This window comes from Chlamydotis macqueenii, chromosome 11 (genome assembly GCF_036417535.1).
Source record: "Chlamydotis macqueenii isolate bChlMac1 chromosome 11, bChlMac1.mat, whole genome shotgun sequence".
NCBI lineage: Eukaryota > Metazoa > Chordata > Aves > Otidiformes > Otididae > Chlamydotis > Chlamydotis macqueenii.
In genome coordinates this window covers 5,968,678-5,990,494 of record NC_141566.1, presented here as the reverse complement: position 1 = coordinate 5,990,494, position 21,817 = coordinate 5,968,678, and the positions used below count along the sequence as shown (strand labels likewise).

The window sequence follows — 21,817 nt, the reverse complement described above, 5'->3', positions numbered from 1 at the left end:
TTCAAGTGGGACTGTTTGTTCAGGGTTTGTTGGGGTTTTTTTTTTTGTTTGCTTTTTGGTTGTTTTTTTTTTTTTTTAAACACTATGTTATGCTCACTCTGTCTTGTAACAATTCTAATGAACTCTCAGATTTCTAATCCATTTTCATGGATGCTTTCTTCGTTTTTGACCTGTAATGTTGTGTGGCCTCATAGAGAAGCTCATCACAGAAGCACTGATACAATGATTGTAATTTCCGCCCCCCCCCCCCCCCCCCCGTCATGTTACCATTATTTGTAAAGGTTCCCAAATCAGGAGAGGAACACACATTTGTTATATTCGAGGTGTTATAGTAGGTAATTTTATGACTACTCATATATAAGCATCTCACTGTAAACTTTATTATAGTCCTGAACTGACTGTTCCTGAATATGGCAACTAGCTGTTCATGTGATGGCTCTCTTTTCCTAGTGTAACCTGAAGTGGATTTGTAGGGGGTATGAATTTTATTTATATGTGAGGATCTTGGGTTTGTGGTTTGGTTTGGGTTTGTTTTTCGTTTATTTGTTGTTGTATTTGTTTGGGTTTTATTATTATTAAGGGAATAGGACAGAAAGAAGAAATTGGTAGTTATATCCAGTTTTTATGATAGGACTTGGAGAGTGTTGTCTCTGCATATAGCAAGCCCAAGCTGCAAAGTAAATGCATATTTGTGGAATCATGTTCTTCTGATGTATTGTTTTTATGATAGTGGAGATCTTGGTTTTTAAGTTGTACTCATCTCTTTCTAATCTTTATTTAATAAAATTACTTTTAAGATGTTTGAAAGAGTTTCCTGTTTCCCTTCTTGATTTTTTTAATAGGATAGCGGAGATTATCCACTAACTATGGCTGGTCCCCAGTGGAAGAAGTTCAAATCCAGTTTTTGTGAGTTCATCGGAGTACTCGTCCGACAATGTCAATATAGCATCATATATGATGAGTATATGATGGATACTGTCATTTCACTGCTTACGGGGCTGTCAGACTCACAAGTCAGAGCATTTCGGCACACTAGCACACTGGCAGGTCAGTGAATTTGTATTTATCTGTGCATTGCTTCTGTTGTATGTTTTGTTTTGCATAGGATAGAGTTGTTCTGGTTGACTTTCTTGATGTTTGACATTCAACTCGTATTTCATTGTGTGATACAGTTTTTGTGTAATGCGACTTGTTTTGAGACAGCTTTCTTATCTTGCCTTTTTGGGGGGGGGGGGGGTGAAAAACACAGCATTATTTTCAAGCATTCTTTACCAGCTGTCTAGTCTCTTGTTAGCTTTAAGTCTAGTAGAAAAAGTAAAGAGAAGGAAACTTTTCAGTTGATTCTATAGGTTTGTCTTTGGTCATAATAAGGGTTCAGGCATCTTTTTAAACTCAAATGCAATTGAACCCATTTATGGTCTGCATTAAGTCAAAGAGAAGTCATGTTTTAGATCGGGTACAATTTTTACTACAAATTTAAATTGTGTCGTATATTGAGGTCGTGGTCTAGTGTAATTGAAAGTAGCATTTCCATTCATTGTGTTAGAAATAATTTTAAAGAATACTTCATCAGTGATACAACGACTAAATTTTGATATGGTTTTAAGTCATTTTCCTTTTTATGTGATGTTTTTTCAAATATGCTAAATTACGAAAAAATCCCTTGTGTGCTAAGTATGGAGTGTTTTAAATAAATACATCATTGTATGGACAAAGGATAAGCTTCTTAGATAAGGAAGTCTTAAACTTGTGTTGATTAATGAAGAAGGGTCTCAGATGGTATTATGCAGCAGTCCACTTATGTAAGGCTTGTAGTGATTTTAGTCTGAACAAGGTGAATTTAAACTCTACGTGAAACGAGTTTTTTACCATTCTGGAAATAGTTCTTGTTAGCTTCACTGGAACTGGCTGATTTAAAGCTAGCTTCTGTTCTGACTGTCTGATCAGTTCTATTTCATCGATCATCTCTCTCAGTTAAGCATTAGCACACTGCATCAGGCTACCGCTGTGAGACTCCCACTAGCCAAGATATTTATTATGGAGACAGCAACAAAGACTTTTATTTCGGGAGAATATACTGATTCTACTGTGTCATCAATTTAACTGTTGTACCATATGACTAATACACATTTTAGTTCTTAAAAAACAAGTCTTTACTACTTTTTTTTTTTGAGTTGTATCAGAATAAAAGTTACAGAGGATTCCCTGTTGTGTGTTAACTTCTGACACAAAAAATAGTTTTTATCAGTATTCTGTTTGCATTTGTTCACGTAAGTAGTCTATTCTGTTGATTTTTGTGTAATAACTTGTGCATTTCATGTGAAATGAAGGTTAATGTTCTTGAAGATTGTGTTTTATGTGGGATAGACACAGCCAACAAAATCCTTGTATCCATGTTTACTGTTACTTGCAGAAATTTTGGCTACTGTGATTAGCTCAGACATGCTTTTCAACTTGATATCCTTGGAAATCACATTGTGTGATGATATTTTGATGTATCTGCATGTCTTTATGCCTTATTCATCAACTTTGTTAGTGATACATGCTTAATAATGTTATGTCTATGCTCTGCCAATGCAAACCCTTTATTACCTTGTTATCACAAAAATCCATAAGAAAAGCAAGTTTACTATCGATACTTTCTGGTTTGTGAAATGGGCATATTTGTCTGCACAACCCTTTTTAAGAGAGTTGATTCAGAAATCAAAGCACACAAAAAAACCCCATCCAAATGTATTTTACATTTTGGTCAGTTCTTTGGCTTCTAATGGTCTGATGTCCTTTTTCTCGTTTGGCAAATAAAGGAAAATGTGAAGAAAACTGCCACTCATTAAAATTAAAGTGAGGGGAAAAGAATCATGTGTTATGGTGGCTTTGGCTGTCTGACATTTCTTTTTGAAGGAAGAAACTTCTAGTATCTTTGAGGTTGAATGTTTTGGTGGTATCACTCATGGATTGTAATATGGAATCCTTTTAGTATGTCCTGGGTTATGTTTGCAAATCTTGCATTCCACCTTCATTTTGTGGGGGAAGCGTATCCTATGTCTCAATTCAACAATAACGCTTATAGTTTTAAAAAACTGACAGAAAGAAAAGAACAAAATGTCAGTGTTTTATTGTACTGATAAGTATCAGTGCAGTGCTTGGTAAAACACTGCTAAAGTCCTGAATTTTGCATATCAAGAAACTTAGAGTGAATAAGCTTTCCTAAATACAGAAAGGCTTGACAGGCGACGATGTCAATATTTTTGTTTTCACTTTTCCTAGATCAGATGACCTTTAAAATGATACTTATTCTTCCCGCTTTTTTTGTAGCCATGAAGCTGATGACTGCTTTAGTGAATGTGGCATTAAATCTTAGTATTAATATGGACAATACGCAACGGCAGTATGAAGCAGAACGAAATAAAATAATTGGGAAACGAGCTAATGATCGGCTGGAACTCCTATTACAAAAAAGAAAGGAGGTTAGTGTAAATGTCTGTAGCTGGTGGACATACCATGAGTGTTGATAAATGACAACTAATAGTTAATCTTGTTCTGTAATTTGTTTTTTTTTGTCGAGGTAGTTATTAGTCCCTCTGTTTCATTATTTTAAGTTGTTCGTGTTTAATATTTGAAAAACTTAATTACTTTGAAAGGTGCTTCTCACTCTGTTTTTCTGTAAGGAGAGATAAATGGATACTCTTAAAAAATTTTCATATAGTGCCATCTTAGTAAAGTTAGCAAGAGAGACTGCAATCAGTAATAGATAATTCTTGATTAGTTTACTAAACTCATTTCAAATATGCAACAAAAATTCCCATAAGTTGACTCTTTTTGGCTTCTATAGAAGAATGGAGGACAAAATACCGCTTTTATTTTGTCAGTATTGATCTCAGCAGAAAGTATGTTTAAAGGCTTTAGGTAAGGTTTTTTCTTCTACAGAAAACACTGTCAAAATTGAAAATGCAGTCTACTTCTATTTTCTTTCTTTTTGCATAAAAGGGACTTGCTGATTCATTGCTGACAGTGCTGTCTTGTTGAAAGCACCGATTAATTCAGGTTTAAATTTTTGTTTTTGGGGAACTGGTTCTCTTTTGTTTTTGTTGTTGTTTTAGGCATTAGAAATAACCTTCTCATGATGAGAGGGAGCATCTCAGCTTTGCTCTTCAACTTTTGTGCTGATACCCATTAATGTTTTGACTTTCTTGACAATTCAGATAACCTAACAGCTTTGTTTTCTGTTCATCTTAAAAAGATCCTGCGGTTAAAGACTGATCCCTTAAACAGCCAAATGTAGTTGTGCAAGATGTGTGTGCGGGACAAGTCCTACTATAAGTAATATGTAGATACACAGAAAAGGCAGTGATGTGAGAATCAAGACTTTTCCCAGTCTCAGTTGCTCTTACGTGTATTGGCTTTTAGGATTTATTACAAGCTTTTCTGATTTTTTTTATTTTCTCTTTTTATTTTACTAAATGAAAGTAAGCTTTGAAGGAACACTCAATTTTTTGTTTAATTTTACGTTTTGTTTAATTTATAACTCGGCTTTACCCAGTATTAAAATTAACTTTATTTATTGATTCTTTTTGCATGTCTTTTGTTTTAATATTTTGAAATTTTTTCTGTTTCCCCCTATTCCTACTTCAGCAGCTACTGTGGGCAGATGTTAAATTTAGACCCAGGACATGCTAAATATTTTGCTTTGTTAGACCTGTTCTCCTGCTGCTTAGTCTTTTTATTCTTACTGTATTTCCTTAGTTTTTCCTTTTTTCCATAAATTCCTGGATCTTGTGATGCTATGGAAATTGTTTGTTCTTGCTGTTTGTCTAAACTTCTGTAGGAGAGGTCCTTTACCTTTTGTATCCATTTCCCCGAATGTGCCCTCCCACCCCTCTGCCCCTCATCTGGGTAATATCTCTGGTGGTTTCTTAGTGGGGATTTTTGGGTGGCTTGGGGGAATTGTTTGTTTGTTTTTGTTTTATCTCATCGACCAAAATGTCTACTTCCTCAGTCCTTGACCGTTCTCATTAACGTTATCTCAATTTGTCCTGTCTTTATAGTTCAGACTGCCAAAAGAATACACTTGTCTGCTGACAATATTTAGTTATTGTAAATTCTTTTAACTCACTTTCTTGCTCTTTCAAAGCAAATATAATTTTCTGTGTTTTAAAATAGTGCATGTATGACTTTTCAACTGATTTGCATGTCTTGCTCTAGTGTTCTTATTCTGAGACTGGATTGGTCTCCTCTGTTACTTTTCAGCTCTATATTCTTAAATTATTTTTTTTCTTTCTGCAATACCTTACTCAGTTTGCATTTTTTTTCCTCTCGAAGTAATTGAGGAGGAGGAAGGAAGCATTCAAAACAGAGTATATGCTACTCGTGTGGCCGTTTGCCAAGTTCTTCATCTGTCTTTTTAGATTACAAATTCTGTAGCGTACAGAAAAGACTCCTTGTAATGCAGTTCATGTGATTTGGGTATTGTTCTAAGAATATGGATTCATAAAAACTTAGTAAGTGTATTAAAAATAGGGCTGAACATTGGGCTTAAAAAGTTACTAGAAAATTAAATAAAGTTTTCCTGTAAATAAATTAGGAAGGAGCTTGCAGAATCCTAACGTGTCTTAGGGACAGCTGAAGAACAGTTTTCCAGTGGTCAGAATTACTAAAATTTGTATGCTGTGGTAGATACAATTCCTTACATAATAGCATATTGTATTGTGAAACAGACTTGTGAATGTTTCAGGAAAGGATTTAATGACCATACTTGCAACTGTTAACTTAATTTAGTTTGCCTAGCATCAGCACCATCTGATCAGACTAAAAGTACTGCTCACTGTTTATATACTCTGTTTGTTCTTTCAGCTTCAGGAAAATCAGGATGAAATAGAAAATATGATGAATGCAATATTTAAAGGTGTTTTTGTGCATAGATACCGGTAAGTTTCTCTTAGTAAGTAATTTGTAGCTTCATTAGTTTACTTTGGAAGCTGGTGACGAATTATTTTTAATTATTAATCTTTTTGATCCTACTGCCTCACTTACCTCCACAGAGATGCAATTGCTGAAATAAGAGCTATCTGCATTGAAGAGATTGGAATATGGATGAAGATGTACAGTGACGCCTTTCTCAATGACAGCTACTTAAAATACGTAGGATGGACTATGCATGATAAGGTAAGCTGCTTTGAGGAAAAGAAACAGAATCATGAAGCGTAAGTCCGCATTTTTTGGTTGTTGATCTTGCCAGACCAGGTTCTGATCTCTTGTTTTAATCAGTCACTGCTTTTCTTATCACTCAAAGCACTGGTGTTTTAACATCTATATAGAATAGACTTGCATCTTCTGAATGATTTTAGACCGTATGTGTTACTATTATTTGTAAGGAAATGGCTTTTTCTATTTGTTCATTACTGATACAGACTTTTACTTTGTAATACTTAACTGTTAAAAAATTAGTGCATTTCACAGGGAATAATCCATTCTATAGCCTAACAGTTTCTCTGGTTTGCGAAGTTAAGAACCTTTTCCCATTCTCAGCTACCTGTAAAAAACATGGGAAATGTCCCCTTTTGTGCTCATGAGTGCCTCAAGCTGTTACTTACCAGCTACCTGCTAAAGATTATTCTTTGCTTGGAGTGGTCAACAGATAGAGTTTACAAATACTCCTTGATTCATTGTTGAGTCATCACATTGTCTCAGTTCTTGCCTTGGAGACTTCAAGCTATCGAATTTGAAGTGAAACAAATGAGGGATGCTCACTCATGCTGTACTGTTCATGGATTTGGTATTTAAACCAATAACCTCTGGCAGTGGAGTGACAAGAAACTATGTGAAGTCAGTTGTCCTAGGCTTTTGAAAAGTATTTCTGGGCGTATACTTTAAAACATGTTCTCTGCTAAAGTAGATCTTGTACTTCAGGAGGAATATTTCTCTTTGTATCTACTTGCTAATTCTGATCTAAGAAGAGATGGTTGTTGATGATATAAAAGTTGCCAGTTTTAATTTAAGTGAAAGGAAACACATAGAATTCTACCTAGAAATATCTGGAGCACTTAGAGTGCATCTTTAAAGAATGAAACAAGTATATTTTCACTTAAAGAGATACTAACTGCAGTAAGATATGGGGTGTTTTTTTTGTTTTACTTACCCTTTCATTGGCTTGTTACAAACAAGGACATATTCTTATGTCTTTATCATGATTATTGATAGTATATCTTGACAACGTTTAATCTTTGTCTTTGCATTATTTCAGACTGTGAAAGAAACTTGTCTTTTATGATTTGAAGATCACATCTGTATCCTATACTTAACTTTTAATCCAGTTCTTAATTTTATTTTAGCAAGGAGAAGTAAGACTCAAATGCCTAACTGCTTTGCAAGGGCTTTACTATAATAAAGAGCTTAATTCCAAATTGGAACTCTTCACCAGTCGGTTCAAGGTTAGTGTAACTTCGTATTTTTAAGTATGTATGAATTTTTGTAAAGTTATATTACATTTCTTCTCTCTTTGATAATACTTTCTTTTGTGTTCTTAGGATAGAATTGTGTCTATGACTCTTGACAAAGAATATGATGTTGCAGTCCAAGCAATAAAATTACTCACTCTTGTTTTACAGTAAGTACATATGTATCTCCTTATCTGACCTACAACAAATATTAAAACTTAAAGGTATTTCACATACCTGTGGCCAAGGACAGCAGCTTGACAGAATTTAGATAACCCAAAGTCTAGAGAAATGTCTACGTGTCTTACACTTGAAGAAACTAGAATTTCAAAAGTAATACGGCTAGAACAGTACTGTTAACTTATCTGCCAACAGTTAAGTAAGCGTAAAGTCGAGAAACTGAGAATTCATCCTTGCTTATTTGAAGCTATCATGGCATATTTGAACTGAAGAAATATGAGATGTATTGAACATTACAAAGTAGTTGAACTTTTGTGCATAACCTACTTGAATGCTCATACTTGTATCAGTAATTTTTTTTTTAGGAAGACTTTGGAACTAAGGTATCTTGATTTGGGTTTTAGGATGATAAATTGAAGGAAAAGGTTTAGGTTCTGCTTCATTTCCGTCTTCCTCATTAGAGCCATAAGCTGTTGACTCAGCTTTTTTTCTTTCTTTCCTTCTTCCCATCCCCACCCCTAGGAGTAGTGAAGAAGTTCTGACAGCAGAAGACTGTGAAAATGTCTACCACCTGGTTTATTCAGCTCATCGACCAGTAGCAGTTGCTGCAGGGGAATTTCTTTATAAAAAGTAAGATGGAGAAATTGTGGTTAACTTCCTCTTCTTGTAAATTTTCATGTGTGTATTTAAGTAAGAGGAGGAAAAACTGAATAATGAAGCGACCTTAAGCAATAATTTACAGAAAATGTAACACTACTGTAGGTTTTGAATTGTTGTAGTTCCTCAGAGTGGGAAATGGAGAGTTGTTTTGAAGTTTTTTAAAAGCTCGTACCAACGGGGAATATGATAAAACATTCCTCTGTCTTCCTGTCCTTCCTGTGTTCTGTGCAACATCTTAAAATGCTTCTGTGGTTTTGTACCAAAAATTTGTGCTTTGATCATAACGTATATTTTCCCAATTGTAGATCCTTCTTTCCCCCCTGCCTCAAATTGGCTCATACAACTATTTTGTAAAGTATTTTCTGTTTAATTTACTGGTTACTTGTTTTGTTTTCTTTTGGTTTTTTGTTTTTTTAGACAGATTCAACACATATTTCAGGTTTGTAGGGAAGCAAAATAGAGTTTCCATCTAATACTTTCCAGACCTTCTTCCAGTATGTCTTTCCTGCTTTAAAGTCTCATGTGGGGAGGTTCAGAAAACATAGTTTTTAAAGAGGAGCATAGGACCTCAAGCACCTGCAGTTATCACTGGTGTTTGTTTATAATTATCCATTCCACTGGAAACAGTTGGTGAAATACCAACTTGGCATATACAAAATTGTTCAAATCATACTTATCCCAAATTACTTCCTTTCAAAATAAAATGTGGAGCCAAGCAGCAAGGTATTAAGTGCATGTCTGTAAAAAAACCAGTATCTTGATATGAATTGACTGTGGCAAAGACAATGAATAAGAAACGTGTCCTGAAACAATTTTTCTTTTAGACTTTTCAGCCGCAGAGATCCTGAAGATGATGGAATACTTAAAAGGAGGGGAAGACAAAGCCCGAATGCTAATCTTGTGAAGACTTTAGTGTTTTTCTTTTTGGAAAGTGAAGTAAGTTGAGTTCCAGGGATATCCTTGTTTTTGTGATGTGTGTTTTGTTTTTGTGGGTTTTGTTGTTTTTGTGTTAATATTGGTTTTTTAAATTTTTTTTTCTTCTTCCACACACATTGGTTAATAACCTTGAATTTGTCCTGGTTTTTCTATTATTTGAGCAACCTGAGGCTTGAAAGACTGTTCTGTGTGGTTGTGTTTATTTGAAGGATCTGTCCAGTACACAGTGTTGAGATGGGCTCTAACAAATACTCTTCAGTCATTCTTCATGCTAATACATAAGTGGAAAGAAATTGTGATTTAGATTCATAAGAGGAGACGGGGGGGGAAAAAAACCAAACCCACAACCATCACCCTCACTCCCTTATCCCCAGGTTCTGATGGATCTTGTAGCACTACTCTGTGTAGCAGTTGGTCTGGATTCATCTGTTTAAGTTAATTGGGGAAGAGAGGCTTCTGTTGAACCAGAGAGCTTGCAAAATTTTCTCAGTGCTTTCACTACAGACAGGAGCCAAGCGAGAAAAATGCCCCATGTTATAGGAAGTTCTTTAATAAAGTTAATTGCTGATAAAAAAAAATCTTAATCTGTTCTCATTTTAGTTGCATGAACACGCTGCTTACCTTGTGGACAGCATGTGGGACTGTGCAACAGACCTCTTGAAGGACTGGGAATGTATGAACAGTCTTCTGTTGGAGGAACCTCTCAACGGAGAAGAACGTAAGGGATTTTCGTAGATCTTTATATTGCTATGTAGCTTCTGTTAGTCTTGATTTATAAGGAAATAAGATGTTTATGTTTATGAATCCTCACATATTTTCTATTCTTATGTGACTCTAATAAACCCCTAATACTACTTATAAAGTGTGAAGGAGAGTAGAATGAGATCACTTCTGGTATGGAAGTGAGAAAGTGAGATAGGGAGGAAGAGAGAGAAGGGAGAGGGAATAAACATGCAGTGTCCGGTTGCCCTCTTGTTCCACAGGTTCAGGCTGCACTTCTGACATTAGAGAAACTAAGTTGCTTGTGAAACTGGTTCATTTATTGAGTGTTAAAACTACCCTGTGGAAAAATACCGTCATTTATTTAATGATAGTAAAACCAAACCAGCCCTCTGACATAATTTTGTAATTCGTAGGTCTTAGTAAGTGGACGTCTGCAAAATGAAAAGGAACTGAAATAATTATAAAACTTAGTATTTGTTTCATCCTATCCTGTGACTCATCCAGTGATTTTCCCTCAACTTAAAAAATTGTCTTACGTTGTTTTATAAGGTGCTTTTCTCTACCCTCTGTGCCGCCCCCACTCCTGGAAATGAGCTATTGGCCTAAATACCTTTATTTCGTTCTTTTAAAGAATAAACATATTTTGATACTAATACTTGTGGAAAATGAAAAATCAAGCTGTGCGTTAATATCTGTTTCTTACATTTCAGCTTTAACGGATAGACAGGAAAGCGCACTGATTGAAATAATGCTTTGTACAATTCGACAAGCAGCTGAATGTCATCCTCCCGTGGGAAGAGGAACAGGGAAAAGGGTAGGAAGCAAAAACGTCCTTGTCTAGAGATGTGGGAATGGTTATGTGTGGACAGTGTGGGAAGAGGAAAAGGTTGTAGGCTGTTGCTCCTGAAGGGACTGAATTGAGAAATTCAGCTTTGGTCTCTGGAGCCTCCAGTGTCTTGACTACTGTGGCTGTTTCACTTTTGCTGGACTTTGGGATGTGCTTAAAACTATTTCAACTACTGTATTTGTTTTTATTGTTAAAGGTAATCCAAAATTGATTGTGGAACAAGTATTAGTTGGAAAGGAGAACAAAAGTCAATGTTTGGGAAAGCTAAAAGTATTTGCGATTTGAAAGAGGAAGATGAAAGAAGGGAATATATTTCGTAGTCTCTTTAGAAGGAGAACTGTCCACCAATAGGATTTCCTCTGTATATAGAGTTTAGGCAGCCCTCTTTTACTGAGGCATTAAACAGGGAACAGAAGTGCTTTCAAGACTGCACCTTTTGGTAAGAAACACGTTTAGGTACACATGGAAAACTTGTATGATCAGTTTGATATGAAATGAGTAAATATCATTAAAAATTGTAAGCAAACTGAAAAGTTTGCTGCTTTCATTGTCAAGAAAAGCATTCTGATCATGACGTATTGTTGCAGAGAGGGTAAACCTTTCGTTGTAGATTGTCACTTCTGTTTTCAGGATAATCTTGATAGTATTAGGTGTTACTTTGGATTTTTTGAGTCATGAACTTTTTATTGGCCTTTTTAACATTGATATTTTGCAGGAGTATTAGAAGGTCTGTGTATTTAATTGTGATTTCATTAATGATAATGAAACTTTGCACCAGAACTTTTAGTTGTAAAATCCTCACAGTACCAATATTTTAGGTGCTGACAGCAAAAGAGAAGAAAACCCAGTTGGATGACAGGACAAAAATTACTGAACTTTTTGCAGTGGCACTTCCGCAGTTGCTAGCAAAGGTAGGTTTAATTCCAGTTCTTGCTGATGGGCTGTTGTTGAAATGTTAACTAACAAGTGTAGTTTCTGTAATTAACTGTATAGCTTGCACGAGTCTTCATTTTTTCTTTTAGTCTCTAGTAATATTTGATTGTTCTATAACAAATTATGTTGTCCAAGACTTTTTTTATTTAAGCTTTTTTCCTTGTCAATTTTGCAGTATTCTGTAGATGCAGAAAAAGTCACGAACTTATTGCAGTTGCCACAGTACTTTGATTTGGAAATTTATACAACGGGGCGATTAGAAAAGGTAAGGTAACATTCAATAACACTTAATACGAAAGGGAAACCCCAGAATTTAAACTTAGGCACTGGAATTTCAGTCACTGTTGTAGGTGCATTTTTTTTTGTGTAAGAGAGACTTTATCGTAGCTCTTGTTGAGAATGACTTTTGAGAATTAACTTTCTAAAGATTTTTAACTTACTCAGAAGCTTCATCAACTTGCTAAGTGTTTTGTGTTCTGTCTCATAGTTATAAAAGTAATGCATTGAATTTGTATTGTAAAATTCCTTAAGGTTTATTAAAAATACGTACATGCACGTGTGTGTATATATATGTATGAATACTTTTTTTTTTTTTCCATGCCTCATTTTTCTTGTAGCACTTGGATGCCTTACTGCGACAAATTCGGGACATTGTGGAGAAGCACACAGATATAGATGTTTTGGAAGCCTGTTCAAAAACATACCATGCTCTCTGTAATGAAGAATTCACAATCTTTAACAGGGTTGACATTGCAAGAAGTCAGTTAATAGATGAATTGGCAGACAAGTTTAATCGACTTCTTGAAGACTTCTTGCAAGAGGTATTGTAATGTGCAAGGTCAACTTTTCCTGTCCCTGTAAATATTTCCAATGTATTTTTCTGCTGCCTTATGCAAGTCCATGAGTTAGAAAAGGGAACTTCCTCTGGGTTTCAAAACTGTTAAGCACAATAATACAACAGTATCGTTGCTGTGATTGTGTGAACTTGGACTGTTCTTTTATATTAGGACAGTGAGTCTTTAATCTCCTTTTGACAAGCGTCTCTTGGGAATTTGAGATAAATTTCAGATAAACTATGGAATTATGTAAACTTTTCACCTTTACGTTTTGAAGCTCATGTTTTTGCAAGATGTAGCATTGTATTGCCACTAGGATTCTCCTCAGACATACTTGTGTTGCTAGTCTTGCCTGTGATTGTATGTTGCTGTTGATAAATATCAAAATCTCTAGAAAACACTCCCCCTCCCTACCTGAATGCAAGCAGATGCAGTTAATAGCTTTAAAATCACTTTGTTCCCACACCATGCTAATCTGAAGAGTGAGAATTTTCTGATACAGTATTTAACTTCACTGTGTGGGATCTCTGACATTCAGACAAAACTTGTTTCTCCTCCTTTGTGATAAGGAGCATGGGAAGTATCTTTTTGAGGACTTCATTCTCCACACTTCTCAAATGCGGATTTATTTTTTCAAGCTTTGCTCCTGTTCCTTTTGCTTATTGGCCTGAACTAGGACTCCGCTCTAGAAACCCTAGGCATATGTGGGCTATGTAAGAAATGTGCCTACTAATGCATTTATTTCCCGCTTTGTGAGAAAAGGGAAGGAATTAAAGGTAAAGCAAGGACATTAAATATCAGACAGTTGGCTTGAAGAAAAATGGCAAATACTTAGGCAAAAGTGTTGAAATCCATAGTGCTTTGATACGGTTGTGCAACTACAGAACGGCAGAATGCATTGCACTTGCAGTATCTCTGATACCCTGAGGAGGAGGAGTTTGTCACCTTAGTTTAGGTACTTTCAGATACTTTTTGGACCCTTTCCTTTTTACTCCTTTTCTTTCTCCAAGTGCAAGTTTATCAAAACTGGTGGGAAAATTGGAACAAAAAACCACTTCCCTTGCCTTTCTCAAAGACTTTTTCTTTCTGTGATTAAAATAAGATTGAAGTACTGACCTGTGGCCCGTCTAGTCCAGTATCTATTGTCTGACAGTGGCCTCTGCTGGATTCTTCAGAGAAAATTGAAGCACCTATATAATACATTGTATTCTGCTATCCTAGACCTTTTTCTTTTTTTACCTTCTCCTTCCTCCCACCCTCCTCCTCCGTTTCTCCTTGTGCTGCTAACTATTTCTAAACATAACCTGCTACTTTCTCTATGAAACTCTTTAACTCCTCTAAAAACAAATGTGTCATCGATAAATAATTTAGATGCAGCATGCACACGCTCTCTCTCATGTTCTCTCTTGTGTTGTTTGGGTTTGGGGAGTGTGTTTTGGAGTTTGATGATTGTTTCGGTTTTTTAAAAAAATCTCCTTAAGTTCCCTAGCTTGCTTAGCATACATTGCTTGGGATGTCTTACTATGATTATTAAACAGGGGGAGGAACCTGATGAAGATGATGCATATCAAGTCTTGTCAACACTGAAGAGAATCACTGCTTTTCACAAGTAAGCAGGCTCCTGCAAACATCTGTCAGGGTTTGTGGTGTGAGGAGGGTGTTCTTGTTTGTTTGTTTTTAATTTGAGATCTCCTAACTTGGAGAGGTTTGGTTTTTTTTTTTTGTTTAGTGTGAATGGCAGTTGTGCAGAACATGATGTATTTTGCATGTATGGAAAAATACAGAACTGAAATCTTCTGGGGTTTTTTTGCTTTGGTATTTTTTTTGTGTTTCTGTTCATTTTTTGGGGATAAGGGTGTTTTTGTTTGGGGATTTTTGGTTTTAGTGTGTGGTTTTTTGTGTTGTGGTTTTTGTTTTGCTTTGGTTTATTTTTTTTTTTTCTTGACCAGTTAAGCTTTTAGTAGTTGTTAACATCAAATGGCAGAAATAGTGTTAAAGTTACATCTTTGCTTCATTTCTAATGCTTCCAGTGCTCATGACCTATCAAGATGGGACTTGTTTGGCTGCAACTACAAGTTATTGAAAACTGGCATTGAAAATGGAGATATGCCAGAACAGGTCTGTAGTTAAACGTATTCTTTAGGTACAGCAATAAATAGCTTTTATTGCTATCTTCTGTTGGCCTTTGTCATCTAACACGTTTTTTCCTTTTGATTTCAGATTGTTATTCATGCACTGCAGTGTACTCATTATGTAATCCTTTGGCAGCTAGCAAAAATTACTGAAAGCAGTTCCACAAAGGTATGCCTTGTTCCAGTTGTATTAGTAAATAAACAGTTGTAAATACCTGCAGTGTCATCAAGTGGGAACTGTGATGAAATTAAGATAATGGATTTCTTTTTTTAATACCAATACTTGCCTAAATCTGCATTTCTTCTTTGAAATTCATAGTTTTTATAGTGGAATGCTTGATTTTTAAACCTCATATTTCTCTAAATTGTTATGTTTTTATTATTTAAATGTCAAATTTGACATTAATTTGACAGAATTTTGAATTGTAGTAAATAAATGCGATACCTGGTATTCTGGCATAGTAACAGTGCTAAGGAGGGGTAGAACAGCAATTACGAAACACAATATAGTCAGTCTTACTGCTTTCAAGTAGTGGGTTTGAATTCATTTGCAAACTGTGAAGTATCAGTAACAAGTCAGTGAAATATAAGAATTCGCGTGCTATCATAGGATTCTTACTGCTCAGTGTGTCACAATTGTACTTTGCTCTTCATCAGGCTTTTAAGTGTGTTGTTAAATAAAGACATGAAAATATTAAGTTAAACTTCAGACTTTATCTCAGGGAATAATTTGAGGACCTGTTCTCATCCTATGTATAGTAATCTTGAAGGGTAAAGCTTTGGCAGATGTCATCTTTCTAATTTCACTTCTTGAAAAATCTTGGAGGAAGGATTTAGGTTTCTTGTATCCACTGGGCAGCATTGTTGAAAGAGATTGATGGGATGGTTTACTGTGTGACCTGCCTAATGAACGACGGTTTTTGAAAGGCTGGGCAGTTTTAAATGGAGTTCAAGTGCTGAAACATTTTAATGGTTTCTTTAACTAAAAAAAAAAACAAAAACAAAAAACCAACCAAACAAAAACAAAAAACCCAAAAAACCAACAACTAAAAAAAGTTATAATGAAACATACTTTTTCTGAAAGCTTTCTACAGTTCTGTAAGAAGGGTACATTTTGTACTTTTTTGCTCCAAATTTATGCTGAAGTTGCGCTCTGTTGGAGTAATTTAACACAACCTTTATTTATGTCCGTGATTAAATAAGTACATTTTTTCACATTTTTTAAACACTTTGCCATACTTTAAATTAATTTAAGAAAAAGAAGTTGAAGACATCTGCCATAATTTACTAGGGAGAAAACAGAGAACTCACAACATTAATAATTTATAATCGATACATTATAATTTGTAATTATTAATCCATTATTACAATAAATTTATTTAATCTGAGGATGTATAAATTGTTTCTTTGTTCATATTAGGTTGTGGTAGTATGAGCTTCTGGTAGATAGAGGAGTGGAAAAGCATACTGTGAAACTTGTACTAACGGTTTTTATAACAGAGAACACCTTTGGGTTCCCCCTGCCCCCCGTCATGTTCGTTAGTCCAATGAATAATACAGCATTACTGATGCAGTAATCACAGTCTGAAGGTCTGTTAAATAAATGCGAACTTCTTCAACATTGCTGGCTAGGTAGTTTGCCATCTAGGTTTTAAAGGCTTTTAACGTTTTCAAAACCAAAAATGTCAGATATGAAGTGGATACATAGGTTGTTGAGAACCACTTATGTGAGTGAAGGATTTGGAGGCTTTGTTAGGTTATTCTTTAAAGGGTAAACAGCGGTCTGAGTTTTTTATAATAGTGATTAAAGCTTTATCACAAGCCTGATGGCAGAAGCTGAGCTGAACACTTAGAAATTAGATTAGAAATGAAGATTAACTTGGTTGTTTTGCAGTCAAATGTGACTTGTAATGCAGGAATGAAAATGGTCCTTTATTGAGACTGTTTTCTGCTCCTGTATAATAAAATTTGTTAAACTAAAGCTTTCATTGGCTTAATGTCTGCACCACAACCGTTTTATTTTATTTAACTGTTTGACTGCTGCCAATATACCAGGTATGTGCAGAAGTTCCATTGACTTCTGTTCATTGCCAACAGACCGTAGCAGCACAGAACCCGAAGTGACAGAAATGTACTGTACAGAAATGTGCCTGAAGACTTTTGTTTTAGTTTTGGTTTTTTTGCTTCTTGTTGTTCTGTGACAAAATTAACTGCTAACTGCATGCTGTTTGTGAACAGATTGACTAAGTATGGGAATTAGCTTAATAATGTAGACTGCTAAAATGAAAGACTAGAAATAGTTCAATTTTTATTAAAATTTAAACAAATGATTCTGTAAAAATGAAAGAAAATATTCCCATATGTAATTCTCTTAATATCACTATAGTAATCAGAATGGTAAATGAGGGAAAAGGTTTTATGTGGTGAAGGTGTTTTAAAATCATAGTCAAGAGACAGCTGTTGCTTTCGTGATTCCTGTTGAGATTAAATGACACGTTGTACCAGTGTGCTACCTGCATTCTTGAATGGAGAGGCTTGTTTTGGTTTAGATTGCATGGATAGTTTTAAAACTTATCTCAGGGGTATTTCTTCTTTGTCTGGACTGAAGCTGGTTAAACAGTTGGTCTTTTGTAATATGACTTCCCCTGTTCTACATGGGCTAGAATCTTCACATGGTTGAGTAACTAGAAGTTAGGACACCTACTATGCTGCACACGTGGGTAGTAGTTGTAGCATTTTACAATTTATTTCTGGAAGTTACTGCAACACACTTATTTTTCATCCCAACTTCCATTTCTTTTTGCAGTACACATGATGACAAAATCGACAAAATTACTACTTGTTATTTTTATTTTGTAATAGTGATTTTTAAATAATGCAGTGGACTTGAGTGTTTCGACTCCATATGAGGTCTGTGCTGGATAGCTCTGTGGAAGTATGTACACTAAATGTGAATATCAAATTGAAAAAGCAAAACTATTACGTTAAATCCTTTTCTTTAAAGGAGGATCTTCTACGTCTAAAGAAGCAGATGAGAGTATTCTGTCAAATCTGTCAACACTACCTGACCAATGTAAACACTGCTGTTAAGGAACAGGTTAGTGGCTGTTTTTTATCCTTGTAGTCTTCTAATACCATACTTTTAAAGCAGTTGGGAAGTTCCTTTTGCTAGTATTTTTAGTGCTTATGTGGGAATGTGATGTGTCTCAGATGTTTAGGCTGAATGCCCTTTGAGTGTGAATAGACACTGTACTTCTATGCTTGCTCTCCTTTTAGGTAATCTAGGTAGGTTTTCAGTATAAATTTAAATAGGCAGCATAAACTTTTATTCAAATAGAGTTTTTGCTTGTTTCTTTAAACAATGACTGGGCAGGCACACTGTAGAAGCCTTCTGGTTTGTAAGTTCAGTGGGAGAGTTCCATTTCACAGCTATTGCTCGCCATGTGGTCATGACACACCTCCGGTGGAACTGATCGTGGATTCATAGACTCGGAGCTGGAAGAGCTAAGGACAGCTATTTAAAAGAGGGACGTTAATTTTTCAGTTCTGTCTTTGAATGCTTTTATGTTACCACATTTGTACTATGATGTGCCCATCCACTCAAGAACTTTGAAAATAGCTTTCCTCCTCTTGCTGTAAACCTGGGAGGACGTAGAGGGGCAACTTCTCTGTCTGTTCTCCTTCACCATGGTGCTGCCTACAGAATATGTTCTTCAGAGTCCTGGGATTTTGGGGATCTCCGAATCGGGAGAAAAAGAATGGTTACTCAACATGAGCTGTCTGTGTTTACACATGCACACATATGCGCTGTAACCTAGGGGATTTTTATTTTTGGGGAGTGGTATTTCATTTTTGTGGTCAACCTTGGGTATACTCACACACTGGTCAGTTGTTAACAATATTGCTTAGAGATACTGGAGACCTTTCTAGGAAGTGCTTGGAAGCCTCAGCAATGATGTACTGCTCGGAGAAGATGTGAGCAGTTCTCATTTTACTACATTTATAGTCATTCCCTCATAATAGTTATTCTTTGTGGGGGAGAGTTTTAGCTGGAACCAAGTTCTTTGATATTTCAAGGATTTTAAAAATGTAGATGTTTAGTTCCTGCCTGACATTTCAGGCAGGAGACAAAAATCCTGGCTTTTTAAAAGAAAAATGCAAGCATGAAGGTTTTGGGAGTTGTTTTTATTTTTCTTCTATTTCAGAAAGAACTGAGACATCATCTTGGGAAATAAACTTGTCTTGAGTTTTGAGGGTAACAGGATCAAAGGAAAAGGCTGATTTGTAGCAGCCGAGTCTCTTCCAGTCTGTGGTCAGATAATAGTTCTCTATCCTGGACACTCATAGGAATTTCAGGTTCCAGTGAAGAGCACAGTTACTGACAAGTGCCTTGAACAACCTTTAGAATGCTAAAATGAAAAAAAAAAAAAGGCTCTCTCAGGGGGAAGGACAGAACTATTTTCTGGGTATACTTTTTAATTAAACAAATAGAAAGCCAGGAGCCTTTTTGCTGCTAAAGGTAATAAGAACCTGGTTGAGCTTGAAGTTGAATATCTGGTCCACTGAGTCATGCAACTGCAGCTTTTGAAACTCTTGCAGTAGCAAGAATATTCCTGGAACTGAATAAGGCATGTTCTATGTCAGAGAGCTATCTAGTGTCAGAATCACAAGGTGTAGGGTGTGAAAGTGCAAGTAACAAAAACTACTGAAGCTCTGAGTAGGTCTCTTTAAAAGGCTGTATAACCCTCGGGCTCAGGTGAATGTGCTGTAGAAACTAGAGCTGCCTCAGTCGTGTAGAGTATAATAACCGTGGTTCTGCTTTCCTTTTCTAATCTCATCAAAGGGCACAAGGGACTTCAGAGGAGCATATGTATTTTTGTGACTGGTCAATTAGTAATATTTGCTTTGAGGAGTTACAGAACAGATCTTTTCATTAAAATGGAAGTACTTAAGAGATTAGAATCAAATAAATGAAGTGCAGTGCTAAGCAGTGTGTTGCCTTGGTCTGTTTGAAGTATTCCAACTTAGGTATTGGCACATTTGAACTTTCTGTGGAGGTGGAGTACAGTGAATCTGATGTTAGATGCACAAGTTAGGCAGCAAAATGAAGAGGTGGTTGCTTTTTTGGAAGCAAGACATACTTTAGGATTTCAAGGGCTTGCATGACCTTAGCTGTTAAATGTTTTACAAAAGTTATCAAAACAATTAAAAAGACAAAGAAAAGAGGAGACTGTGCTATGGTTGGTGTCCACAAAGTTCTCTAGTGATCTAATCTAGTACCTGTGAGGTAGAAGAATTCGGGAGTTTCGGGCTCCTCATGTTTTAGTCTCACAATGTTTTGATATTTAGTTGGCTTCATCTGTGCAGTATTTTTATTTGGAGACTCAGTCTTCATACAGCAACCTTCTGTAAGAAACTATGCATGTTTTCATTTCCAGTTGGCCTGTGTTTACTGTTGGACTCTAAGTAGAAATACATTATCCTTAATAAAATCCAGTTTGCAAGCAAGTATTTACTAAGGCTTCTTTTTAATAGGCTTTCACAATTCTTTGTGATGTGTTGATGATCTTCAGTCATCAGATTATGACAGGAGGACGTGACATGTTGGAGCCACTTGTTTACACTCCTGATTCTTCATTGCAATCTGAACTACTCAGTTTTATTTTAGATCATGTCTTCATTGATCAGGATGATGATAATAATAGTGCAGGTTTGTACAAAACTTGTTTCCTTTATATTATTTGCCTTCTAACTAATAGATTTATTTGCCTATTCTTTTTTGTGTGGTTTGTTTTGTTTTGTTTTTTCCCTGACATTAAGAGGTGCACATGGGCACAGAGGTGGGTTTGTCTTTTAAATGTCAGCAGCCAATTAAAGCATTTAATGTTCTGGGGACATGTAGGTTAATCACGGTAAAGGTTTGATTTAATAGGCTCAAATATACATGTCTCTGTATCAGGAAAAGAGACTTCTCGGTGGTCAGTGAAGTGCCCTGCCATCAGAATTGAGACTTGATTTTCTGAATTCTGACCGTTAGCCCATGTAACTTAATATTAAGTTATTAAATATGAAGTATTTAATCCTGACGGTTTTCATGTTCTGAACCCTTTCTAGATGGACAGCAGGATGATGAAGCTAGCAAAATTGAAGCATTGCACAAAAGAAGAAATCTACTTGCAGCTTTCTGTAAACTCATTGTATATACTGTGGTGGAAATGAATACAGCTGCGGACATTTTCAAGCAATATATGAAGGTAAATCTGAACCCTGGTAGTGATACTTCGTAAAACTACTAGAATACAATAGCTGTATATTTTAAAATTATTTATTTTTTACCTTACAAGATAACTGATTCAAAATATTAAAATCCAAAACTCCAGAGTTGACAGTTTTTAGGCCTTTAAAAGTTCTTTTTTGGTGCGAAGGGGAAAAAATGACTGAGATAAATTTCACAGTTCCACTGTCTGCGTAGTGGATAGGGAGGAAGGAGACTTGATAATGATTTTTACTTTGTTTTTAATATATTTATTTTCTTATCTTGATTGATGGTATATTTTTAATTCAGTTATTAGTTGAGCAGGCTTTCTTCTCACAGGGATCAACTCTGTGATGTCTAGACTCATCAAATAATTTCAGCTTAAACTTTGTAGAAGAGCAAAAAAAAAAAAGTTTTGTGAATTCCACACACCACCTGCCTGCTATGCCGCCCCCGACCCTCTCCTGTGATCTTTATATCTGTTTCTATCTTATTTCAGTATAAAAACCCCTTCTTGGCCCCTGGGGTTCACAGCTGCACAATACTATGAATTCTAATTTTGTGAACATGATAAAGCTTTGCTCCTTGGTGATTACCTTAAAAAAATTTAAGTTTGGGCAGCCTTCTTTTGTCTATCTGAGCACCCTACATAGATTTTGAATCTCTAAATAACTAATTGGGTCTGTATTGAACCTGAAATACTTAAAGAAGTGAACAGGCAGCTGTCATCTTTGGAAAAATTATGGCTATGAAGCTATCCATAAGTGCTTCCTTTCAGCAGAGAAAATAGAAAACTCCCTGCCAGAGTTAATAGGAGTTACTAAAAAGGTTAGGTTCTAATTTTGTACCCTGAAGGGATGAGTACGTGTCATTAACAAATG

The 21,817-nt window shown here is 35.6% G+C and overlaps 1 protein-coding gene across 6 annotated transcripts in view; it reads left to right on the top strand.

Annotated features, from left to right (window-relative positions):
• The window catches only part of STAG2 (STAG2 cohesin complex component), a 79,332-nt gene that overhangs the window by 45,916 nt on the left and 11,599 nt on the right, over positions 1 to 21,817 (top strand). For all 6 annotated transcript variants that reach the window (XM_086756763.1, XM_086756762.1, XM_086756759.1 and 3 more), the window contains exons 7-25: positions 843 to 1,047; positions 3,316 to 3,467; positions 5,851 to 5,924; positions 6,039 to 6,162; positions 7,329 to 7,427; positions 7,524 to 7,603; positions 8,136 to 8,243; positions 9,098 to 9,209; positions 9,810 to 9,927; positions 10,643 to 10,746; positions 11,598 to 11,690; positions 11,888 to 11,977; positions 12,330 to 12,533; positions 14,087 to 14,157; positions 14,579 to 14,666; positions 14,769 to 14,849; positions 17,685 to 17,777; positions 20,216 to 20,390; positions 20,795 to 20,934. In XM_086756763.1, the coding sequence (XP_086612889.1) occupies positions 843 to 1,047; positions 3,316 to 3,467; positions 5,851 to 5,924; positions 6,039 to 6,162; positions 7,329 to 7,427; positions 7,524 to 7,603; positions 8,136 to 8,243; positions 9,098 to 9,209; positions 9,810 to 9,927; positions 10,643 to 10,746; positions 11,598 to 11,690; positions 11,888 to 11,977; positions 12,330 to 12,533; positions 14,087 to 14,157; positions 14,579 to 14,666; positions 14,769 to 14,849; positions 17,685 to 17,777; positions 20,216 to 20,390; positions 20,795 to 20,934 (2,211 nt within the window). The remainder of the gene's footprint in view (positions 1 to 842; positions 1,048 to 3,315; positions 3,468 to 5,850; positions 5,925 to 6,038; positions 6,163 to 7,328; positions 7,428 to 7,523; positions 7,604 to 8,135; positions 8,244 to 9,097; positions 9,210 to 9,809; positions 9,928 to 10,642; positions 10,747 to 11,597; positions 11,691 to 11,887; positions 11,978 to 12,329; positions 12,534 to 14,086; positions 14,158 to 14,578; positions 14,667 to 14,768; positions 14,850 to 17,684; positions 17,778 to 20,215; positions 20,391 to 20,794; positions 20,935 to 21,817) is intronic.